The sequence below is a fragment of the Meira miltonrushii genome, assembly GCF_003144205.1.
Source record: "Meira miltonrushii strain MCA 3882 unplaced genomic scaffold FA14scaffold_1, whole genome shotgun sequence".
NCBI lineage: Eukaryota > Fungi > Basidiomycota > Exobasidiomycetes > Exobasidiales > Brachybasidiaceae > Meira > Meira miltonrushii.
Window position 1 is genome coordinate 1706001 of NW_020289943.1, and position 22483 is coordinate 1728483.

Sequence of the window (22483 nt, forward strand, 5' to 3'; positions counted from 1 at the left end):
TTGCCTCCCTTTTTCTGCGTTATATCTTTACTAGACTGTATACCATATACATTAAACCCGGATGCAGCAGCAGCGAGTCTGTGCGCCGCGCGCAGGGCAAGAATGCACTGCTTATGTGCACCAGCCTTTAGTCCAGGCGTTGCACACTGGGCTTTAAACAGGTGCCGACACTGCTAAAACGCATACAAACCAACACCGTTTCAACTAAATTTCATTCTTTCTATAAATATTACTACTGTACTTCGAATGACAGCATCTATTCATATCTCTACCACTTCATCAAACAATTTGGTCACCCATTAACAATCACAAACAATCGCTAATCATCGGATCGGAAGACATACAAACATCATAATCATCCAGATCCGACTCGGCAGTCGCCTTTTGGTAGACAAATCTACAATTCAACGCGAAAAGGAGAACACGTTTACCAGCATTCACGATTGGAAGCTTGTACTCTGAAACAATTCTAAACAAGCACTTCACTCAACAACAGCAAGAATGATTCCAGCACAACGAAACAAGGTTGACATCAACGTAAGTGTTTCACCATCTAGATTCTATCACCCGCCAGCCAGCAATGAATTGCTAATTACCATTAATTTCTTCCCGCAGTCCTTAACCGAGGAAGAACAAAAATTGTTCCGCCTCTATGGTAAACTTCCAAACCGTAAAGATGTGATCAGAAACAAGATCACAGAACGAAAATTTTTCGATTCAGGCGATTATGCTTTATCAAAAGCAGGTAGAGCACCTCAACAATCCGTAGGAACGGCAATTCCGAATCCTGAAACGATTCCTCATGCTTCAACCGTAAGCTCACCACCGAATTGTACGGCAGCCCCTTCAAGCTTGAGCATGGGAGCTGGCTCCGTTCCTGTCGCTGTACCTGGCGCCCAAGGCTTAGGTCGTAGTCCACCACAAGTGAGCACATTCCCAACGGCTACCGGTAATGGTCCAGCAGGTAGTCCTGCCAAGGAAAGCAGTTCTCTCGGCCGTCAAGAAATTGCCGCTGAAGATCTCATGGAGGAATAAGCACCTTCGCTTCGATAATTGAAACAGCAAAGTCTACTTTTTTTCACCTTCGACACTGTATTTTTATACACAAACTTTTTTTCTCTCTCATCTTCCGACATTGCCCACATCTCGTTTATCTGCAAAAAAGAGCGCTCGGCTGTACGGTCTCTCCCTTTTGTTTTTTTTTTCTCCGTCTGAGGCAGTATAAAGACGTACATACAACAAACACACCTAATAGCTTTCTTGCTTATGGATTCCGTAGAGGCAGAAGTAGCATACAGATCTTTGGACTATTGATGTGAACGAGAAGGACCAATTTTTTTGCTGCATCGACCCAGGAAACATCGTCTTCTTGCTACCTGTCCCGTGGAATGTTCGTTCTTATCTCTTCCTATTTAACGAAGTACTAATATCAGTGTTAATATATTATGTTTAATATGCTCCGCCAGCAGAAGTAGACTGAGAGCAGAATCGCTCGCTATCGGGCAGATTTATTTCTATTTCACTTTCAACCTCTAGACCCAGAGCTGAATACGTAAAGGTGGATATTCGTAGCCACTATTAGAGCAATATAAATAATTTAAATCATAATAGCAAGATCGAAAAAAAAGATTCAATAAGACTAGATTATATACGAATAGAACCACGTTGACGTGATTGTTGCACTGCCCGTATACCATTGGTAATAGCCAAGACGAAAGAAACTGATGCCAAAACGAAAAGGAATTGAACGCTTCCTGGTACTGATCCTGTACGTAAGCCTGTCAATGTATACACCGTTCTTGCCCATCCATGACGAACGGAGCCAGGGATGATTTTTGAAGGTGGTGCAATACCTGCATAACGTCCGAATACCTTCATCGAACAAGCTGCATTGATTTGCATATGTACACCTTTGCATAATTCCATCACCAAAGCTCCTCGTTTATCCAACGTCTTTAATCCTAATCGATCTTCTGTATACAAAGAACTTTGACGAAGAGGTTCAACTTCTAGTTCATCTTTTCCTTGTGTGGAGCTGTCATTGCTTGGCACAGGATAGGATGCAAACCAGGAAGATTGTTTGGGCTCAACGGTGTGGTCTTTATCAAACATGAGCAAAACCAAATTGTCTAGACTTTGTAAGTTAGCCTTGTATTCATCGTTTTGGTGTACTTCATTATTGATATCAGCGATGAACTTGTTCACCTCTAAATACCGTTGATAATGTTCAACAGAGGTAGGATCACGATAGTACTGTGCAGTAACAATGTGGGATTGCGCATATTCCGTTTGAATGCCACCTCGCAATGCGCCTTCAGCCAAACGGCATAAAAGCTCAGACGGTTTGCAAGCCGGCAAATCACTGATGCCCATATGTTGACTTCCAAAAGTGATCAAATTACGTACAGCAGGCTTGTTGCATCTTTGAACGTATGCACGTAAGAATTGACCACCTTGTGAGAATCCAATAGCATCAAAGCCATCACGCAATTGATCATCCATTGCTAAATCTTGACAAACTTGTTCAACTTCTTCATTCACATTTCCAAAGAAACCAGCACGTTGATCAGATGAAAGATCATCGGCCAAAGAGATCAATTTAACATACACTCCAGGATATGCTTGTCTTAATTGATCTGCCAATTCTTGCATAGGTTGAGAGTATGCACTATCGCCTAATCCATGCCAAATCACGATCGGATGAAAAGCAGGTCCAAAGAGAGGAGAGGCATTGATTGTTGTGGCGATCAGGGCCCATACAGCCCCTATGAAAAAGAGTGGATGCATTGTTGAGGAAGGCTGATTTTGATGATGGCAATACGGATGTGAAATGATGACCTGATATGAATCCAACACTTTTTTCACGCCCTACTGTGGAGCTCAGATGAGATGCATGCATAAAGGCACCGACACAGGAGTAGAAAAAGGCAGTCAGTCTACACGGTGGGTTGTTATTGATGGCCTTTTAAGCCCTGCGCAGAGCACACGCAGTAATTACGCGCCGTCTGTCTGATGCAATGCTTTGCTCCGTTTCGGCTTTAAGCTTGACTTCTTTATGCAGCAGTTTTCCAATAAAAATTTGGGCTTTAAGAGATGGCGGCGCACGTCATCGGATCTTACGAACATTTTTATTTGACAGCCATCATCATTTACACAACGACCTACTCGCCACTTTACTCAACAACCTTTTCACTAATATGACTTCCTCAACATCCGCTGGACCATCAAATTTGGTCAATATCACATCTCCTGATCATTTTACATCATTGATGTCTTCTGATTTAAACAGAGTTTCACTTTTAAACTTTTGGGCATCATGGGCAGAACCATGTGAACAGATGAACGTGGTGGTAAAAGAATTAGCAGAAAAGTATCCGCAAATCTTATGCTTGAACATCGAAGCAGAAGAACAACCTGATGTTTCAGAATCATTCGATGTCGATAGCGTACCTTCGTTCATTCTTTTACGTGGTCATACCCTTTTGTCAAAAATTAGTGGTGCAAATGCAGCAGCATTGAGTGCAGCCGTCGCTTCTCATGCACCAGGCTCAAACGGATCAACAAACGGTGGACCTTCTTCTCATACAGCCTCAGCTCCACAAGCACCTCCTACCAATTATGCAGCCGTAAACGGAACACAATCAGCTCAAGGTACGATCGGAGAACATTCTATCCCAGATGAAGAAACACCTGAACAATTAGACGAAAGATGTCGTAAATTGATGGAAAAGAGTAAAGTTGTTTTGTTCATGAAAGGAAATCCAGATCAACCAAGATGTGGTTTCAGTCAAAAAACTGTTGCTTTGTTAAAACAAGAAAAGGTTTCGTTTACAACTTTTGATATCTTACAGGATGAATCTGTTCGACAAGGCTTGAAAAAGTTGAACGATTGGCCAACTTTCCCACAAATTATCGTCAATGGAGAACTAATCGGTGGATTGGATATCTTGAAAGAACTGATAGAGACGGGAGAGTTCAAACAAATGCTGAACGAGTAGGAGTGATCTTTTTGTACTTAATCTAGCTGATCGTGCTTCAATCTAATACTCTAATCTACGCAATGTCTGTCTTAACATGAAGTGCTCTACTTCCCCTACTCTTTCATACACAGCAGTCTCATCCGATCAACTATAGAAGCCAATATATTCATTGCAGTATCCCAACGTCTACTCTTCAGACTTTTCCTGTGATGGAGCGGAATAGCGAGATAGGTTGTCCTCTCTTGTTCTGGCACGGAATTCGAATTTATCCTGAAGAAGCAAGCAATAATAGATTAGTTCAAGTCCATTTCATCATCTATTAAGGCACCGCAAACACTCACATCTCCGTATACCGATAGACCGTACAATACTGCAGGAAGTGCTACACCCAAAGCCAGAACTTGTCTTGTTGCTTTTGGCGTCATTCTGAAGCGTTGATACATTGTGGCATGCTAAAAGTTAGATAGGCAAAGGCGTTAAGAAGAGTGTGAGAAAAATGGTTCCATAGAACAATGAACCTTTCTTCTTGATCATGCATTTCGTTTGAATCACGACCAGAAAGGCGTCGGGTGTGCCATCTTCTCTCCGATGAGAACGTAATTTGCACAACTTCCTCTCTCTCATGCTTGGCTTTGATGTCATTTTGATCCTCACACCCCCCCCCATCTCCGGCTGACAATATGCTGCATCAATACTCACCATTGTTGACCAACGCTCGACAGCGGGGTCCGAACGGAAGGCTATTGGGAAATGAAATAGTGTCAGAAACTTGTAGAGCCACTCCGTTACCCGTTTCACTCACGATGATGACCACCTCCTGCCATTTTGTTTGATATTATATATTGAGGAAGTTGAGATGATCGTCTCAAGGTGGATATAGCGCGGGTATGCTTGGGTGTTAAGTGATCGTGTTTAACACTGGGCGTAGCGCACTGTACACTGATGGGCACGTGATGAGTGTGGATTTTTGCTTAAAGTCAGAAGATTGATTGCAAGTCAGGCTAAGAAAAAGTGTATGCTCTCATTCTTTTACACTCCATCACATCGATTGTATCATCAACTTGCTAGGCCAAAATGGCATCCTTTCGCACTCTATTGCCAAAGAATGCTTTGCAGGCAAGTCGTTCACAGAGTATCACTTCCGGCCCTTCTTCTTTAGCAGTCGCCCACCTTCATTCTTCTGCAGCTGTAAATGCAGTTTCACCTTCCGTGCAAAAGCGAGAAAGAGAGAGACAAAAACGAAAAGCTGCTGAACAAAAGCAATTACTCAGACAACGCATTTTCGAATTAACAAAGCCCGATCCAGTATTGGGACATCAAATGAACGAAAAAGGTGAAGCAGTTTGGAAAAATAGTGAATTGCGTAAAATCATTCTTACAAAAGATGACGTTTGGGGTGTACGTGAAGATCGAAGAGGAAATTTGATAGAGATCACAGAAGAAGCAAAGACGGACGACGCTTCCACTTCTCCTCCCGAAGAAGGAATACAAATCGGACCAAAACGTCTAAACTTCGGATTGGACTCACAAGAGGATCGTCAATTGTTGTTTGGAAATTTACCTGCTACGATCCTTGAAGATTATCATAGGGCAATGGAAGATCAACTATTACGAGCAAGCCAGGATGAATTGTTGAGCTTTTCGCAAAATATGCAAGAGAATGAGGAAATCGAACAAGGCCATACTGATTTGCTAGGAAGACTGTTGGATCTTCGTAACGCAAACGGAAAGGGTATCCAAGTAGAAAATATCAGAAGGATCACAAATCATTTCGGACAGAGACCTGCAATGGAAGATGGAAAAGAAAGAGGCTTGGATACAGGATCACCCGAAGTTCAGGCAGCCGTTTTGACATACCGAATCAGAAACCTACATGAACATCTCGAGACAAAGAGACACGATAATTCAAACAGACGAGGAATGACCGCTTTGGTACAAAAACGAGCAAAGATTCTCAAATATCTCAAACGTGAATCCATTTCACGTTATAATACCATCCTACCCCGTCTTGGTATTGAGCCCAGAGCGGTAGAAGGTGAGGTCACAGTTCCGGGCAAGCCTAAGATGAATGCTTCCGTGTAGAGAAGAAGAGGGTGGTAAACACAAACTGTACTTATAGCTAAACACTCAAAATGCATCTGTTAAAACTAAGATATATGACATTAGACTACAGCATGATAGCAAATCAATTTTAGTGATGATGATGATGGTCCGAATGATCGTGTTGATGAGCGTGACCATTGTGGTGATGAGCATGATTGTGATGATCATCATGTTCATGAGAATCTGCGTGATGGTGAGCATGATCATGCGTGTGACGGTGATTGTGGCTGTGGTCATGCGTATGGCTGTGACTATGATCGTGACCATGTTCATGCGTGTGACTGTGATCATGAGAGTGAGAGTGAGAGTGGTCATGAGCGTGACTGTGATCATGCTTGTGTTCTTCTCTATATTTGAGCCTTTCCTTTTCACGACAAACTTGAACGATCACTTCTCCCGCTCTCAATGCACCACGTAGGCTCTCACCAACAGGCAATCCTGCTCCTGCACCAACTGCAGGTGCTAGCAGTTGCCATGCCCATCTTGTGATATCCAAAACATCTGCATCAGAAGCATTGTCATGCAAGAATATCTGTACGGAAGCAATCAAAGCCGCATTCTTTGCTGTCCGATTAGTAGCTTGTCCAAGCAAAAGAGAAGAAGCCGATGAAGATGAGCTCAAACCGTTTGCAGAAAATTGAATGGCAGCAGCCGGTTGTGTTTGATTGATAGCAGATGTGGGCGGGGTCAACTGCCATAGATGAGGTGGTGCAACGTATGTGACCAATTTGTGTTCTTCAATCGTTCGTAACGTTCGCATCAATTGAACGTTTTGTACTTCATGTTGCTTTGGTGCAGTTTGCAATAAAATCTTTCCTAATGCCTTACTTGCAGGATATGCAACATACAACATCGCAACACTTTCCAATCCTGCCAATACTTTATCCAAAGCAGCCACTTGAAATGCCGGCATTGCGAAAGCAGAAACGGTGAGCGTAGACGCAAAGAACAATACAGTTACGCTGAACGGGTTGGCAAATAGCTGCAAGAAAGGACCAGCCATCACACTTGGATCTGCCAAAACGGAAACCTGTCTTCCATGACCAGCTCTTCTACGACTTGCGCTTGAGGCCTCTGAAGCAGCTGTTGAGAAACCACAAGCAGCGACAAGTTTGACGTGATTTTGCAATACGACATTGCTGAATATACAGGCCGCAGTTGTGATCAAGAGAGTGAGCTGAGGCAGGCGTAATCCAACCTCGTCTTGCTCGTGATGTTCCTCCTCGTGTCCTTCCAGCAAAGCATGCTCAACGGATTCTTTGCATACATAGATGGCTGCGAAGAGCAAATAGATCGTTTGACTGAATTGAAGCAACGTTTCAATACGATGCGGTCCATATGGTTTGACAAACTTTTTGTTGTGTCCATGAGCGTGCACCGAGGCTTTCTCTCTTCTCCATTGTTCTATTAGCCACTCCGAGGCTACAGAGTTTAGCACACCAAAAGCATCAAATACAACCAGATACCCTAATCCTGTCATCGCTAAGCTATCACCTGATTGACCTTTCATCCATAAAACCGCACCAAGAATGAAATGAAACGTACCAAAGATCAGAATAGGTCGATGAGCAGGAGGCAGAGCTGTATTGGACAACAAATTCCAAACGGGTGTGGAGAGCAATTGTCCGACAAGTGAGGAGGAATGTTGGCGTGTATGTTGTGGATATGCTCTTGCGGTATGCTTGTGATCTTCTTCATGCTCATGATGTGAATGAAGATGTGGTTGATTGGTTTGTGGTGCGAAATCGGCATCGTGCATCACGCTATGCTTGCGATGGTGACCTTTACGTGATTTTGAAGGACTTGGTGAGAGTGATTTTGTTGAATCGGCAGAAGTGAGTCTTGATGAACTAGAAGATACATTTGTATCAAGATGAACTTCTGGCTTTTGAAACGTGTTTGCAGCTTGAATTTGATCAGCTTCTCGTTCTGCTTCACTTCCAGGTTGAGGAAAGAAAACGCTCAAATTACGACTATGAATGCGAGAATGACGCCGAGAATGCTCTCTTCTTTCGGCTGCTGTCATTTGAGATAATGATTTTGTGATTGATGAAGTAGAAGAAGAAGATGGAAGCTCAAGCACTTGATCTTCTTCCTCTTCCGTTTCTGTGTTGCTCAAGTTGCGGGCGTCATTCTTTCCTTCAGCCTTTGGACTTCGTTCTGCTCCTTCATCCATTGAAACGTTTAAAGAAGGCAAAGCCATCCTGTTTCTCTGTTGCTAGTGCAGGAAACCAGTCGTGCACAAAGAAGGAAGACTTTCTGATGACTGAAGAGACGATTGAAAGTCAGAATGATGAATGCATTTATCAAAATTAAGACTCTTTAGTGATATGCAAGAAATGTGTTTGTTGGCTTAGGCGCTAAAAATAAGATTTACTACTCAACTGCAAAGGCACCGAGAAGGTACACACACACTCACACTCACACGCAACGGTGTTGGAACGCGTTACTTCTTCCACCAAAGGTCACTCTCATTCTCAACGTCGATTACGAGATTATTAATAGCCATTGATCGAATAGTACACAAAGCATAAAGACTCTATCTAATGAGTTTTAACATCTTGCAAATTCAAACGAACACTTTCCTCAACAGATTTGAATCCTCCATAAGGTTTGAGTAATTCTTGTGTACGTTTTGTATCAACGACAGTGTTATCCCGTACATCCATCTGAGCGGATTTGGGAGGAAGGTTGACTTTATCAGAAGCGTACTTTTGTGCATACTCAAAGATTTCAGGCCAAGTGAAAACTCCTGAAAATGCAAGTAAACGTTCACTAACGATATCCTCTCGCATTGCTGCTAAAACGTGCAAAATGGCAACATCATCTGCATCAACGATGAATTGTGATCGTAGCATTTCAGTAATTTGGCCATCGGCTTTGAACACCACATTGCGAACCATATTTCCTGTGCTCATATAATCTGTTCCAACAGTATTGCTTCCTGAAACAAAGTTTGGATTGACTGTATTGACGATAAAGGATGGCTTGTTTTCCTTGACAAAGTCCCAAGTGAATCGTTCACTCAACACTTTACTGGCAGCATAAATGTTGATAGAGTTCGGCTTGACTTTGGCTTCTTCTAGACTTGCATCATTCCATGAATTAACGTCAAAGTGTTGTGTTGGCTTGCCTGGCTCCAAGTTTGGAGTGCCCAAAGCGATTGAACTACTGGTAACAACCACACGTTTGATAGCGTCTCCTTCTTTATGTGCTGCCTTGAGTAAAGAGCGGTAACCTTGAACGGTAGGTGGAATGACTTCGTCCCATTTATCGCTGAATGTGAGAGTGGAAGCAGCATGAATGATTCCTTGGACTCCCTTGACGGCTTCATTGTATGCATCATCCGCATTGAAGTCCTTTACGATTGTAGTCTCAATATGTGCATCTTTACCATACTTTGACTGTAATCCAGCAATTAAACCTTTTGCCTTTTCTTCACTTCGAATGGCCAAACGAACCTTTAGTCCATGTTCAAGTGCTTTGTCCACGATGTGTGAGCCTACCCATCCTGTTCCTCCTGTAATAAGGACTAATTCGCCTTTTTGGATTGCTTTGTTTGCCATGATTGATAGATGTCTATTTGTTTTGGGATGAGAGTAAAATGTATCGATATCATTTCCGGAGTGGTTTATATATGTATGATCGGATCTCTACTCTATATTCCAAATTGAGTGGAGAGTGTGTATGTGAACATCCTTTAACTCCTACGGCCGATTGCATAATCCTAAAGCTTACTTTCTCCACTATGAAATTTTGCATGCAGGTAAACCGTTGTGGAATTCAGGCGGGAACAAGAGAAGTTTGTTATGGTACGCTAAGGGCGAAGAAGAAACAAAAGATTCACCGCACGCCACTAGGTTCAAACGGCCGTTAGAGTACCAGACAGCACCCGAGGCTAGGGTTGAATTCTAAACTCCGGGGCAAAGAAAGCAGCTCGCATTCAGTCTTTTACAGCTTCTTGTACAGAGAGTTTATTGTCAATTGGATGCTTACTGAATCCTTCCGAACGTGATCAATATGACGAAGCGGCTTACTTTCTCATTTTCAGTAATCAGAGCACGTCATTCGGTCAAAAAGGGCATAAAAGATAAGAAGATAAAGTGATTAGATTGATAAACAACAAGCGAAACTATATGAATGATTAAAGATGAATCAGTCTTGCAAATTGAGACGTACACTTTCTTCTAATGTTTTGAGACCGCCATACTCTTTGAGAATCTCTTGTGTACGTGAAAGATTAGCGACAACATTGCTCTTCAATGAAGTCTTCTCGCTCTTTTTGACGGTATTGACCTTTTCAGGTGCATACTTTTGCGCGATATCGATAATCTTATCCCAAGTGTACACTTCTGAAAAAGCGAGAATGCGTTCATTCACGATGTCCTCCCTCGTGGCTGCCAAGACGTGCAATAAGCCAACGTCATCCGTATCGACCAAATAACTTGAGCTGAATGTATCAACTACATTCTGATCTGCTTCAAGAACTGCTTTTCTGAGCCATAATGCAGTACTCAAATATTCTGAACCTGGAGCTTTTGCACCGGCGCATAAGCTTGGGTTAACGGTATTGAGAATGAATGCTGGTTTGTGTTCGTTTACGAAATTCCATGCGAATCTTTCACTTAAGACTTTGCTCGCTGCATACACTAAAAGTGGATTTGGACTCTTCTTTGCCAATTCAACGTCTGCATCATTCCATGTTTCCGTTGTGATGTGGTACGGTGCAGCATCAGGCTCTGTACTTCCTCTTGCTACGGCGATCGAACTGCTTGTCAACACAACCCTTTTGATCGAATCGCCTTGTGCATGTGCCGCTTTGAGTAAAGCTGAATAACCGCGTATCGTTGGTGGAACAACATCTTCCCATTTCTCACTAAAAGTCACCGTAGAAGCCGCATGAATGATACCCTGAACGCCCTTGACAGCTTCATCATAAGCGCTTTCAGAATCGAAATCTTTCACCGTGACAGTTTCCAAGTGTGCCCTTTCTCCATACTTGGCTTTCAATCCTTTGATCAGTTGTTGTGCTTTTTGTTCATTTCGAACTGCTAAACGAACTCGTAAGCCATGCTCTAATGCTTTGTCAACGATATGTGAGCCTACCCAGCCGGTTCCGCCGGTGATCAAGATTAAATCGCCTTTCTGTACAACTCTGCTTGACATGTTGAGGTGATCGAGTAGATGTATGAAATTGAATATTGTTGCTTTCTGTGTATTGAAGATGGAAGATTTCTTACAATGCTCAGAGAAAACTAGCCTATATTTATGTTTTTCTTTTCCATTCGAAATAGCAACGTCTTTTGGTCGCTACTGGGGATGGCGTCATGTACTTACGGCCGCAATTTGAGCTCAGCATATTGGATTACACCACTTAAAGAGGTCCTACCGTAATGTAAGCTTTGCTCGTAGCTGTTTTCTGTATTGATTTGTAGCGGTCATAGCTCCCATCTTTCTCTCAATTTTCCGTCTATTGTTTTTATCTCCGTATTATGGCTTACCCCCGTCCAAGAGGTGATCCGGGAGGCAATGCGGCGTGCACGTGACCTGTCCACCACTTTTGCTCAATTCGCTCAACCCTAGATAAGACGCGTGCGTGTAGACGCCGCTTGACCAAGGTCGTGCGTCCGCGTCCTAGTCTTTTTAGGCTGCGTCCAAGCGCTGTCCTGACTTTGGGGTATACAATCAAACGCATTGTATGCAGGAAGGGGTGAAAACGGAGAGAAGAATTTTAATCAATTCGGATAAGAGATTAAGAAAAAGTAGAGTCATGAGTTAAAACTTTTTTTTTCTTAACTAGGCAAGATAAGACTCACTCAACGCGCTAAACATCTTTCAAGTCATTGTAATGTATACCATTCCTTCTCATTTATATCTTCTTCCTCGCCTCCCCATCAAAACCTAGTACTTCGCCTCACCTTTGGTGATCGGATACATCCACAACAACCTCGAAAGGGGAAAGAGAATAAACCTTTTCCACTCCCTACATACCTCATTCCTATTGACCGCAATTGCTGACGATGTATCGTCGATCTTTTGGTCACGTAGCATCGCAAGCATGCCGATCGCATAGCACTTTCACTGGTGCTATGAATGCCCGTGCAGCATTACGCTCTACACAAACGTTGACCACTTTTAAAGCTTCTTCTGTCGCTTTCCATACCTCTGCTGTCAAATTCAATCCATCATCCACAAAGCCAACTCATGCACAACTATCAGAAGAATTCAGTCCAGTTTCAACCGGATTGCAAAAATGGACAAGTTATCTACCCAAAGTGGAAAGAGCCAATGTGAAAAAGGTGTTGCTAGTCGGTTCAGGAGGTTTGAGTATCGGACAAGCAGGAGAATTCGATTACAGTGGTTCACAAGCAATTAAAGCCCTTAAAGAATCTGGGATCGAAACAATTTTGATCAACCCAAACATTGCTACCATTCAAACAAGTCACTCACACGCAGATCAAATTTACTTCCTACCGATCTCACCCGATTATGTTGCCTACGTCTTGGAAAAAGAACGACCTGATGGTGTTTTGCTCACATTCGGTGGTCAAAGTGCTTTGAACGTCGGTGTCAAGTTGGACGAAATGGGTGTGTTTGATCGTTTGGGTGTAAAGGTTTTGGGTTCTCAAGTTGATGTCTTGCGTATGTGCGAAGATCGTGATTTGTTTGTTCAAGCATTGGACCAAATTAACATTCCTGTCGCCAAATCAGAAGCCGTCTCTTCTGTTCCATCAGCATTGAAAGCAGCCGAAAAGATTGGTTACCCAGTCATCGTTCGTGCAGCTTATGCTTTGGGTGGTTTGGGTTCTGGATTTGCTGATAACGAAGATGAATTGCGCGATTTGAGTGCTAGATCTCTATCATTGAGTCCTCAAATCCTCGTCGAAAAGAGTTTGAAAGGATGGAAGGAAAGCGAATATGAAGTTTTGAGAGACCAAGAAGACAATGCAATTATCTGCTGTAATATGGAAAACTTTGACCCTCTGGGTATCCATACCGGAGACTCAATCGTTGTGGCCCCAAGTCAAACATTGTCAGATGACAACTACCACATGTTGAGAACAGCCGCTCTCAAAGTCATCCGTCACTTGGGCATTGTGGGTGAATGCAACATCCAATACGCTTTGGACCCCAACAGTCGTGATTACCGTGTCATTGAAGTCAACCCTCGTTTGAGTCGTTCAAGTGCTTTGGCTTCCAAGGCAACAGGATATCCCTTGGCATACACCGCCGCTAAATTGGCATTGGGACACACTCTTCCTGAACTACCGAACGCCGTCACAAAGACCACCACAGCTTGCTTCGAGCCATCTTTGGATTACATTGTCACAAAGATTCCAAAGTGGGATTTGTCCAAGTTCCAACACGTAAACAGAGAAGTTGGTTCGAGTATGAAATCTGTCGGTGAAGTTATGGCAATCGGTAGAACGTTTGAGGAATCATTGCAAAAAGCCATTCGTCAAATCGCTCCCAACTTTGACGGTTTTGATGCTTATGTCAAGCCAAAAGATTTGGATCACGCTCTTTCCGTTCCAACTGATACAAGATTGTTTGCAATCGCACATGCAATGCTTAATGAAGGATATGATGTCGAGAAGCTACACAGTCTAACAAAGATTGACAGATTCTTCTTGTACAAATTGGACAACATCGTCCAAATTCGTAAACAATTGATTGAGATCGGATCACCTGAAAAGGTTGACAAAGAAACCATGCTTTTGGCAAAACAACGTGGATTCTCTGATCGTCAAATCGCTCAATTCACAAGATCCACAGAAGATGTCATTCGGGCTCACCGTAAATCTTTGGGTGTCACACCTTTCGTCAAACGTATCGATACAGTTGCTGCTGAATACCCTGCCCAGACAAACTACTTGTTCACCACATACAATGCTACAACACATGATGTCGAATTTGACGACAACGGAACAATGGTTTTGGGATCAGGTGTTTACCGTATCGGATCTTCAGTCGAATTCGATTGGTGCGCAGTTACATGTGCACGCAGAATTCGTTCGATGGACAAAAAGACCATCATGATCAACTACAACCCTGAAACGGTTTCAACCGATTTTGATGAAGCCGATCGATTGTATTTCGAGGAATTAGGATTTGAACGTGTTATGGACATTTATGATTTGGAAGGTGCACAAGGTGTTGTCGTTTCCGTTGGTGGACAATTGCCACAAAATATCGCTTTGCGTTTGAAAGAGACTGGTGGTGTGAATGTTTTGGGAACTGATCCAAAGATGATTGATTCAGCTGAAGACCGTCACAAATTCTCTAGCATTTTGGACAAGGTCGGCGTTGATCAACCCGAATGGATTGAAGCAAAGAGTGTTGACGTTGCTAAAGATTTCGCTACCAAGGTTGGATACCCAGTCCTTGTTCGACCAAGTTACGTTTTGTCAGGTGCAGCAATGAACGTCATCTGGGACGAAAGCACATTAGAACACAATTTGACCGCAGCTGCTGAAGTCAACAGCGATTACCCAGTCGTTTTGACCAAATTCATTGCAAATGCACAAGAAATTGATGTTGATGCTGTTGCACACAAAGGTGAATTGATCGTTCACGCTGTTTCAGAACACGTAGAGAATGCAGGTGTTCACTCTGGTGATGCTACTTTGGTCTTACCACCATTCTCTCTGCAAGAAAATGATTTGGATCGTTTGAAGGTTATTGCACAAAAGGTTGCCAAAGCATTCGAAATTAGTGGACCGTTCAACATGCAAATTATCCGTAAACCAGTCGAGGAAGGAGAAGGAGAAGCAGCACTAAAGGTTATCGAATGCAACTTGCGTGCAAGTAGAAGTTTCCCCTTCGTCAGTAAAGTGTTGGGTGAAAACTTTATCGATATTGCCACATGTGCTATCATGGACAAAGATGTTCCAGCACCAATGGATTTGATGAAGGAAAAACGTGATTACGTTGCCATCAAGGTACCTCAATTCTCATGGACACGTTTAGCAGGAGCAGATCCATTCTTGGGTGTAGAAATGGCAAGTACAGGAGAAATTGCTGCTTTCGGAAAAGACATTAAAGAAGCATATTGGGCAAGTGTTGCTTCTCAAACAGGATGGCGTGTACCTGAAGCAAACAAAGGTGTGCTATTAGGAGGAAATATCGATATCCCAGAACTAGGACAAGTTGCCAAGAAATTGAGCGATTTAGGATTCAAACTTTATTGCTCCAACGCAGATGTTGAAGCATTTTTGAACGAACTACCTCACGTCAAAGCACAACGAATTTGGTTCCCATTGAAGGATAAACGTAAATTGCGAGAAGTATTTGATGAATATGAAATTCAATTCGTCATCAACCTCACCAAACAACGAGCCAAGGATATCGTTGATGAAAACTACGTTGCCCGTCGTAATGCGGTGGATTTCGGACTTCCGTTGGTGACTGAACCTAGATGTGCACTTTTGTTTGCTGAAACATTAGAGTACAAGATGCCACAAGGATGTTTGAGACCTTACGAAGAAGGCAAGATTCCAAGTGAAGTTCATTCATGGAAAGAATGGGTACCTCATTCAGCATGACCCCCTTACCAAAAACAAAAAAGTATCAATAGAATTCCCCTTTTCATGTACTGTGTTGCTTTATTCAAAATATATTATCTTACGCCGTAGCCGCACGCGTGAGCTGTGTTGTTGAATACGCCGCGCCACGGGCGTTATAAAAATCTTCACAGACAGACAGGGTGTTTGTTGAGTTTATTAGCCTGAATTTCTTCTTGTTAAGCATTCATTCACTGGCACTAAGTTTTGTCTTGCACTTTTCTTTGAGCGTAACCGCGGACAACATCAAATTTACTTCTTTCTCCTAACGAGTCATCAATACCCCTTATAGAGATTGTCAAGAGCATTGGCTTGTTGATCCCTTCACAAAAAAGATAATAATCTGTTCAACTTCTCTGTTCAGAATAAAGCCCTTTGCAAATTACCCTTCCATCTTCCATTCTCATTCGAGCCGCCACTGCATTTCTCTTTCTTTTTTTTTTGTTCGGAACAAGCCTTATAGATTCTCTTCATCATGTCCGCTCCTGATGCAACAGCAGCCGAAAAGAATATCCAAATTTGGAAGATCAAAAAGTTGATCAAAAGTTTGGATAGTGCAAGAGGTGCAGGAACGAGTATGATTTCCTTAATTTTACCGCCAAGATCACAAATCGCACAAGCAAGTAATATGCTTACACAAGAATACGGTACTGCAAGTAACATCAAATCTCGTGTTAACAGATTATCTGTCCTAGCAGCAATCACTTCAACACAACAACGTTTAAAGCTCTACACACGTGTTCCACCAAACGGTTTGGTTGTTTATTGCGGTACAATCTTAAACGATGAAGGAAAGGAAAAGAAGGTCAACTTTTCATTCGAACCTTTCAAGCCAATCAATACTTCACTTTATCTATGTGACAACAAATTCCACACAGAAGCATTAGCAGAACTTTTGGAAGATGATGCCCGTTTCGGTTTCATCGTTATGGATGGTAATGGTACTTTGTTCGGTATCCTTTCGGGAAACACACGTACAGTTTTGCAAAAGTTATCCGTTGATTTACCCAAAAAGCACGGTCGTGGTGGTCAATCAGCTTTGCGTTTCTCTCGTTTACGTGAAGAAGCAAGACATAATTACGTTCGTAAGATTGCCGAATTGGCTACCCAACACTTTGTTTCTGATAGCAAATGCAACGTTGCAGGTTTGGTTTTGGCTGGTAGTGCTGATTTCAAATCAGACCTTGGTCAATCCGACTTGTTCGATCAAAGATTGAGACCTAAAGTTGTTCAAACTGTTGATGTTTCTTATGGTGGAGAGAACGGATTCAATCAAGCTATCGAATTGGCAGCCGAATCATTGCAAAACGTCAAATTCGTTCAAGAGAAACGCTTGATCCAGAAGTACTTTGACGAAATCAGTCAAGAGACAGGAAAATACTGTTTCGGTATCGAAGATACATTCAAGGCATTGGATTTGGGTGCAGTGGAAATTTTGATCGTTTGGGAAAATTTGGAAATCATGCGATATGTATTGAAAGATTCAGAAGGATCTCAACACGTTTTGATGTTAACAAAAGAACAAGAGCAAGATCAAAGTAGATTCATCGACAAAGCAACTGGCGTGGATATGGAACAAGTAGAAGAGCCACAATCTTTGCTTGAATGGCTCGCCGAAAATTACCGTCAATTCGGTACCAATCTCGAATTCGTTACTGATCGTAGTACCGAAGGTAACCAATACGTTCGTGGATTCGGTGGTATCGGTGGTATTTTGCGATACAAAGTTGCATTTGAAGAATTGGCCGTTTACGAAGATGATGATGATGAATTCATGTCTGATTCTGATGATGATTGACTTTACCCAAAGGCAGTTGTGAAAACGTCCGTCATCAAATTCGACCCGGAGATGTTTGAAAAAGATGGACGAAGCGTCCAAGAGGATATCGAGTCTGTTCCTCCTTCATCATCATCATTTGATGTTGATGTTGAGAAGAGAGCATATAAGACAGCGCAAAGCCCTTATGCGCAGTCTGACTACTTTATCCGACGCTATCAAACATTTAAAGGCAGTAAGGATTTGATCCGGATGGCAATCGTTTTCATAGTCTGCCTTTTGTGCTTTTTGCACGCTGTTTATCGCTGTCATCCATTCTTGGTAACGCCTATCAAAGCGTCTTTTTAAGCTTGTGTTGGCAGCGATGCGATCTGCATCATATCGAAAGATCTGATGATTTTCGCTCCCCTGGACTGTATGAACGGACCTGCTTAGCAGTTTTATCCGTAGACTTTTTTGTCAATCTTAAGCAAGATTACTATCTGCAAATTCATAGAACGTTTGCAGAGAGATATCTCTTTAATATTATCAATATTCTCTCAACCTACCCAAAAGATTGATCTAAGGTAAATGTGCTCTTTCATATCATGAATGCGTATGTATGTATTGTCAGAATGACGTGAAAAGATGCTCAATCATACAAGGACGACAAGACAAACCCAAAGTGAATGTCAAAGTCGCATAGATGTGTTTTTGTGTGGTTATGATCCAGATGGATAAGCTATGCTTACTGAATTTTAGCCGGGTGTGATGTACATTTACTCTTGGTCAACAACGGTTGTTTGCAAACCGTGGAAGTTTGTGATGCCGACGATTGGTGTAGCGTAAACGTACAATTTCTCCTTGGCGTCTTCGTCATCGTTACGTTTGCGTTCCAAACGGACACGCATTCTTCTTGGTACACCACGGACACCCAATTTCCAAACTTCTTGGTTCAATTTGGGGTCAATACGAACATCCTTAACACCCATGGTCTTTTGTGCGAATTTGACAACTTCCTTGATTGCCTTTGGTGCACGTTGCTTGAATTGAGTGTCGTGGATACGCTTGTGCATGTGGATTGTGTAGTCACGAGTGACGACATCGTGAAGAGCAGAGCGCTTCTTTCCTTGTCCCTTGGGTGCCATTGTGAGACTATGGATTGCAAGAGGGTTGAAAGGTCAGTATGGTTGTCATGAGGGCTAGAAAAAGGCGATAGACGAGGTCGGATGGATAAGAAGGAGACATGTGTGGTCGTATTGTTGTTTCAGGCGACGGAATTGAGTATTTTGCTAGACCTTCAAGAAGGAATGCTGGAAGGTCCGATTCTACAAATGTTATCGCTACCGACCTATCCCTGCTTCGTCGGGTCCACGTAAGCTGCATCACATTGTCGAAACTGCAATCCCCTCCCTCAGCCTATGGTCCAACCCCTCATGCTCAAAGTCGAAGTCCATCTGTCGTAAAGGTAAACCTATGCTGACCGCTTATGTCGTTTAATGACCACCCGCATGTCTCCTCCTCTATCTCCCTCTCATTGTCGTATTTCCATCCTTTTAGCAAATACTTACATTGATCGATTGGTGATGACAAGGATAGGGTAGAAAGTAAAAATGATGCTGCAAATCCTCTCAGCAATATTGATGGAAGCCTTCTCAAATTCTCGAGAAAGTGCGCAGGCTGTAGAGCCTGTTTAGTTGCAGGCAGGCTCTGGCTTGCTTTATTCAATTTGCTCACTCTACACTTGCAACTCAGGCAGGAACACAGTATACTTTTCGACAGACACGCGCAAACGCAGCCGCTGCGAGTCAGTTTGGATTCTTGGAATATAGCCGCAGCACGTGCTTATACCGCAGAGTCATCGTCTTACAATTTTTGACACCACTAGCTTAGTCAGCATGAGAATATTGAGACGCGTTTTATCACTTGCCAGTCGGCCGAGTGCCACTAAGAACGACAAGTGCAATCCATCCTAACCTCAACAACGATCATCTGTGACAAGATTATCATGAGGAAGTCCCTCCATAATAGCTAAAAATATAATAACAATAAGGAGAAGTTCTGCCAAATCCACTTTCGTACTCGTGATCATTATAAGAGTGCTTTGACCGTCATTATCACCCTCATTGCTAAGAACGAATAGGATATTAGGCTTAGGTTGAAGTGATATCCCTTTGAGAGCAACACATGTTAGGTACGGCATCACCCGCTCTTTTTGCAGCAAATGTGCTGGCGTACGCGTCTATGCTTAAGCAGCAGCTTAAAATGCTAGAGGGGGAATTTGTTGTATGAAGGGTGAAGCTCCTTTAGCCTCCTTTCTCGCATTGGGCACAATAGCAGCCAGTTGGCGTTACTTTAAGGCTACGTAACAGTCTTCCTACCACACTCTTGCTTCTCAATCATCATTCTTCCTATCATCATAAACAGATAGCTAAGGAGTAGACCATGCAACCTTCACTTGACCGCAGGCGGTCTAAAAGCGGTTCAAATCAGAAAGCAAGAGGGACGACTTCACTCAACAAAAGAACGTTCAATCTGCTCATCGTCGCTCTTGCTGCGTGTGTTTTACTACCATCTATAGTCTTGGCTCAATCGGCACAAAGTAGGCTATGGAGAAGTGAAGCAATCGTCAATCTAAGATCTCATGGCCTTTTTGCTCCATACGTAGAATCAGATTTACAAAACAAATTCTGGGATTTCGGTGGAGATGCAATCGTTGATACAAACAAACACATACGCTTAACACAAGATCGACCATCGCAAAATGGCTATTTGTGGTCTAGATTACCATTACAGGTGCCCAACTTTGAAATTCAGGTAGAGTTCCAAATTGACGGAAGCGCAAGCTCTCATCATCCTTACGGAGATGGAATGGCACTCTGGCTAACCGAAGACAGAGCAGAAACTGGTCCAGTCTTTGGCTCAAAGGATTACTTCACAGGAGTGGGAATCATCTTTGACACATTTGCAAATGCAAGACATCCATACACATTTCCACGTATCATCGTAACAAAGTTGAACGGTGTCGAACGCTATCATATCGAAAGAGATGGCGCCGGACAAGAATTGTACGGATGTTCGATCGATATTCGTCGAGCTCCAGTCGCAACAAGAGCAAGATTGACACACGTCAAAGATGTGTTCACCGAGCTTGCAATTCACTATAAAGACTGGGATCAATGGGAGACATGCTTCAAGACCGGCAATCTAACATTCCCTGAAAGACCTTTTATCGGCCTCACTGCAGCTACAGGAGATGTATCTGATGCTCATGATATCATTAGCGTGCAAACAAGTAGTATCGTATACAAACAACGCTCAAGGAAGGAGACCGAAGAGCTACGTGCACATTTCTTGGGAGATTCGAAAAAGAGTAAAGGTCGAAAGAGCGTTTCAGGTTGGTGGGGTAAATCAGGCAATACTGCTTCAACTGATTCAGGCGGTCATGCTTACAATGGGAATGCAGGCCCTGGCCTGTTCTCTAAAGCGTTTTGGGGAATGTTTGGATTCTTTTGGACTTTGCTCAAAATTGCAGCTGTTTTGGGTGTGGTGGGAGCTGGTGTTTATGCATTTTATACACGAAAGAAAAAGTATGATGCTAAACGATTTTGATATGACGAAAAAACAAAGAGCAAATCAATCAGCTCGCATGTATCCCTAGCAATTATTACGAACTTTCATCAACAATGATCATCATTATTACACTGTGTTTTTTTGAGGGCTGTACATAATGCTACTACATCATCTTGGTCTAACTTGAACCGGTGCGTCAATTACTTTATTTGCTTGAATATTCTTCCCTACGCTTTCGACTGTCAGGATTTAATTTGTCTTGCTTTGCTTCTTGAGAGCACGCTTTCTGATGGAGAAAGAATTGTCGTAATTGATACGAAGAAGGGCTTGAGAACCAGCAATAGTTGATGTCAAAAGCCAGTCAAACAGACCATGGGAAGGCCAAACGCTACTGTTGGATGGACGACCAGCTGCTCCACCTTGACGACCAATCTTGGACAATGTTTGTTTAACGAAAGCTTTTGGTAGTGGGATAAAGAAAGAAGGACGTCTAATCTTTGATAATTTGCTTACGATAAAGTAAGCATTAATGTTTTGAACAATGACATTGCTTCGACGTAGTTCTTCACCCAATGCTTGTGAGAATGAAATCAAGAAAGTCTTTGTGGCTGAATATGTCGCCAAAAGAGGAACGGGATATTGACCTGAGAATGAGCCAAGGTTTAAGATCAAACCACGTTTACGTTGAACCATTCCGGGAGATACGATTCGTGTCACACGCAATGTTGCTTTGACGTTGATTTCTGCAATACGTAGCATTTCTTCCTCTTCCATCTCAGCAAATGGAACAGGGTAGGCATGAGAAGCACCAACATTATTGACCAAAACACCGATGTCCAAATCCTGCAAAGCTGCTTTGATGACGGCATATTGTGCTTCGTCACCAGCACTGAAGTCGATAGAATGCGTGATGGTTTTGATACCTGGAGATGCTTTTTGAATTTGTTGTGCAACTTGTGTTAGCTTCTCTGCCGTTCGACTGAGCAAGATGATATTGAAACCTTTGTTTGCCAATTGCAAAGCGAATTCTTGACCGATACCATCTGTTGCACCCGTTACGACTGCCCAACTACCTTTACCGAATTGGTTTTTATTCTTTGCTGCTCCGAATCGTGTCAAAGGAATTCCGGGTAAAACATAAATATCCAAGACAACTCTCAAAAATCGAGTGAAACCCAACAAGAACCAAATAGTACCAATTGCAACAAACACTAAACCAGCGGGCGATTGAGCGAATCGGGCTACATGTTGAAATCCGGTTTGTGGTTCAACTTGTACTTGATTGCCTTGTACACCAAATACATGTTGAGCTGCTTTTTGGATGTTACGACTAGCCATGATTGAGATGAGGTGATTGTGGTTTGGAAGGAAAGGTGGTGTTGTAGAAGAAGAAGTTGTTCGCACTGTCCATCCAATCGCCGTGTTCCGCAATCCTTCCCAACAAACCTACTTTCTCACGCGTTTCTCAGAAGTGTGTCACTGTGTATAGCATTCACTCTTATAGGTAT

General features: G+C 42.7%; 13 protein-coding genes across 13 annotated transcripts; 6 read left to right on the top strand and 7 right to left on the bottom strand.

Moving 5' to 3' along the window:
• Nucleotides 1-501: 501 nt before the first annotated feature.
• Nucleotides 502-1035, top strand: FA14DRAFT_176479 (Endosulfine-domain-containing protein; the record flags this gene model as incomplete). The annotated part of the gene is made up of 2 exons (XM_025500674.1): nt 502-537; nt 616-1035. 2 exons carry the CDS (start codon nt 502-504, stop codon nt 1033-1035), a joined length of 456 nt encoding a protein of 151 aa, XP_025357481.1.
• A 187-nt stretch (nt 1036-1222) lies between these two features.
• FA14DRAFT_129575 (alpha/beta-hydrolase) lies at nt 1223-3042 on the bottom strand. The gene has a single exon (XM_025496892.1). The coding sequence runs from the start codon at nt 2785-2787 to the stop codon at nt 1645-1647; it is 1143 nt and encodes a 380-aa protein (XP_025357482.1). The 5' UTR covers nt 2788-3042; the 3' UTR covers nt 1223-1644.
• On the top strand, nt 2993-4001 carry FA14DRAFT_159346 (putative glutaredoxin; the record flags this gene model as incomplete). Its single annotated transcript, XM_025498170.1, has 1 exon — nt 2993-4001. Exon 1 carries the CDS (start codon nt 3198-3200, stop codon nt 3996-3998), a length of 801 nt encoding a protein of 266 aa, XP_025357483.1. The 5' UTR covers nt 2993-3197.
• A 165-nt stretch (nt 4002-4166) lies between these two features.
• Nucleotides 4167-4804, bottom strand: FA14DRAFT_176482 (uncharacterized protein; the record flags this gene model as incomplete). The annotated part of the gene is made up of 4 exons (XM_025500675.1): nt 4167-4250; nt 4322-4432; nt 4680-4720; nt 4783-4804. 4 exons carry the CDS (start codon nt 4802-4804, stop codon nt 4167-4169), a joined length of 258 nt encoding a protein of 85 aa, XP_025357484.1.
• A 202-nt stretch (nt 4805-5006) lies between these two features.
• On the top strand, nt 5007-6124 carry FA14DRAFT_159348 (uncharacterized protein). The gene has a single exon (XM_025498171.1). It carries the CDS (start codon nt 5055-5057, stop codon nt 6060-6062), a length of 1008 nt encoding a protein of 335 aa, XP_025357485.1. The 5' UTR covers nt 5007-5054; the 3' UTR covers nt 6063-6124.
• On the bottom strand, nt 6107-8286 carry FA14DRAFT_187312 (uncharacterized protein; the record flags this gene model as incomplete). The annotated part of the gene is made up of 2 exons (XM_025501590.1): nt 6107-6364; nt 6463-8286. The coding sequence occupies 2 exons, from the start codon at nt 8284-8286 to the stop codon at nt 6353-6355; spliced, it is 1836 nt and encodes a 611-aa protein (XP_025357486.1). The 3' UTR covers nt 6107-6352.
• Nucleotides 8287-8566: 280 nt separating this feature from the next.
• Nucleotides 8567-9860, bottom strand: FA14DRAFT_159350 (NAD(P)-binding protein). Its single transcript, XM_025498172.1, has one exon. It carries the CDS (start codon nt 9647-9649, stop codon nt 8627-8629), a length of 1023 nt encoding a protein of 340 aa, XP_025357487.1. The 5' UTR covers nt 9650-9860; the 3' UTR covers nt 8567-8626.
• Nucleotides 9861-10179: 319 nt separating this feature from the next.
• On the bottom strand, nt 10180-11415 carry FA14DRAFT_11295 (NAD(P)-binding protein). The gene has a single exon (XM_025495992.1). It carries the CDS (start codon nt 11247-11249, stop codon nt 10239-10241), a length of 1011 nt encoding a protein of 336 aa, XP_025357488.1. The 5' UTR covers nt 11250-11415; the 3' UTR covers nt 10180-10238.
• A 497-nt stretch (nt 11416-11912) lies between these two features.
• Nucleotides 11913-15731, top strand: FA14DRAFT_159351 (putative arginine-specific carbamoyl-phosphate synthetase, ammonia chain). The gene has a single exon (XM_025498173.1). It carries the CDS (start codon nt 12104-12106, stop codon nt 15626-15628), a length of 3525 nt encoding a protein of 1174 aa, XP_025357489.1. The 5' UTR covers nt 11913-12103; the 3' UTR covers nt 15629-15731.
• Nucleotides 15732-16018: 287 nt separating this feature from the next.
• On the top strand, nt 16019-17501 carry FA14DRAFT_11304 (putative eukaryotic translational release factor 1). The gene has a single exon (XM_025495996.1). It carries the CDS (start codon nt 16122-16124, stop codon nt 17442-17444), a length of 1323 nt encoding a protein of 440 aa, XP_025357490.1. The 5' UTR covers nt 16019-16121; the 3' UTR covers nt 17445-17501.
• A 501-nt stretch (nt 17502-18002) lies between these two features.
• FA14DRAFT_159352 (uncharacterized protein) lies at nt 18003-18988 on the bottom strand. The gene has a single exon (XM_025498174.1). The coding sequence runs from the start codon at nt 18548-18550 to the stop codon at nt 18182-18184; it is 369 nt and encodes a 122-aa protein (XP_025357491.1). The 5' UTR covers nt 18551-18988; the 3' UTR covers nt 18003-18181.
• Nucleotides 18989-19300: 312 nt separating this feature from the next.
• On the top strand, nt 19301-21014 carry FA14DRAFT_163185 (uncharacterized protein; the record flags this gene model as incomplete). Its single annotated transcript, XM_025499801.1, has 2 exons — nt 19301-19343; nt 19984-21014. 2 exons carry the CDS (start codon nt 19301-19303, stop codon nt 21012-21014), a joined length of 1074 nt encoding a protein of 357 aa, XP_025357492.1.
• A 210-nt stretch (nt 21015-21224) lies between these two features.
• FA14DRAFT_163186 (NAD(P)-binding protein) lies at nt 21225-22313 on the bottom strand (the record flags this gene model as incomplete). The annotated part of the gene is made up of 2 exons (XM_025499802.1): nt 21225-22186; nt 22271-22313. 2 exons carry the CDS (start codon nt 22311-22313, stop codon nt 21225-21227), a joined length of 1005 nt encoding a protein of 334 aa, XP_025357493.1.
• Between the last annotated feature and the right edge of the window lie 170 nt (nt 22314-22483).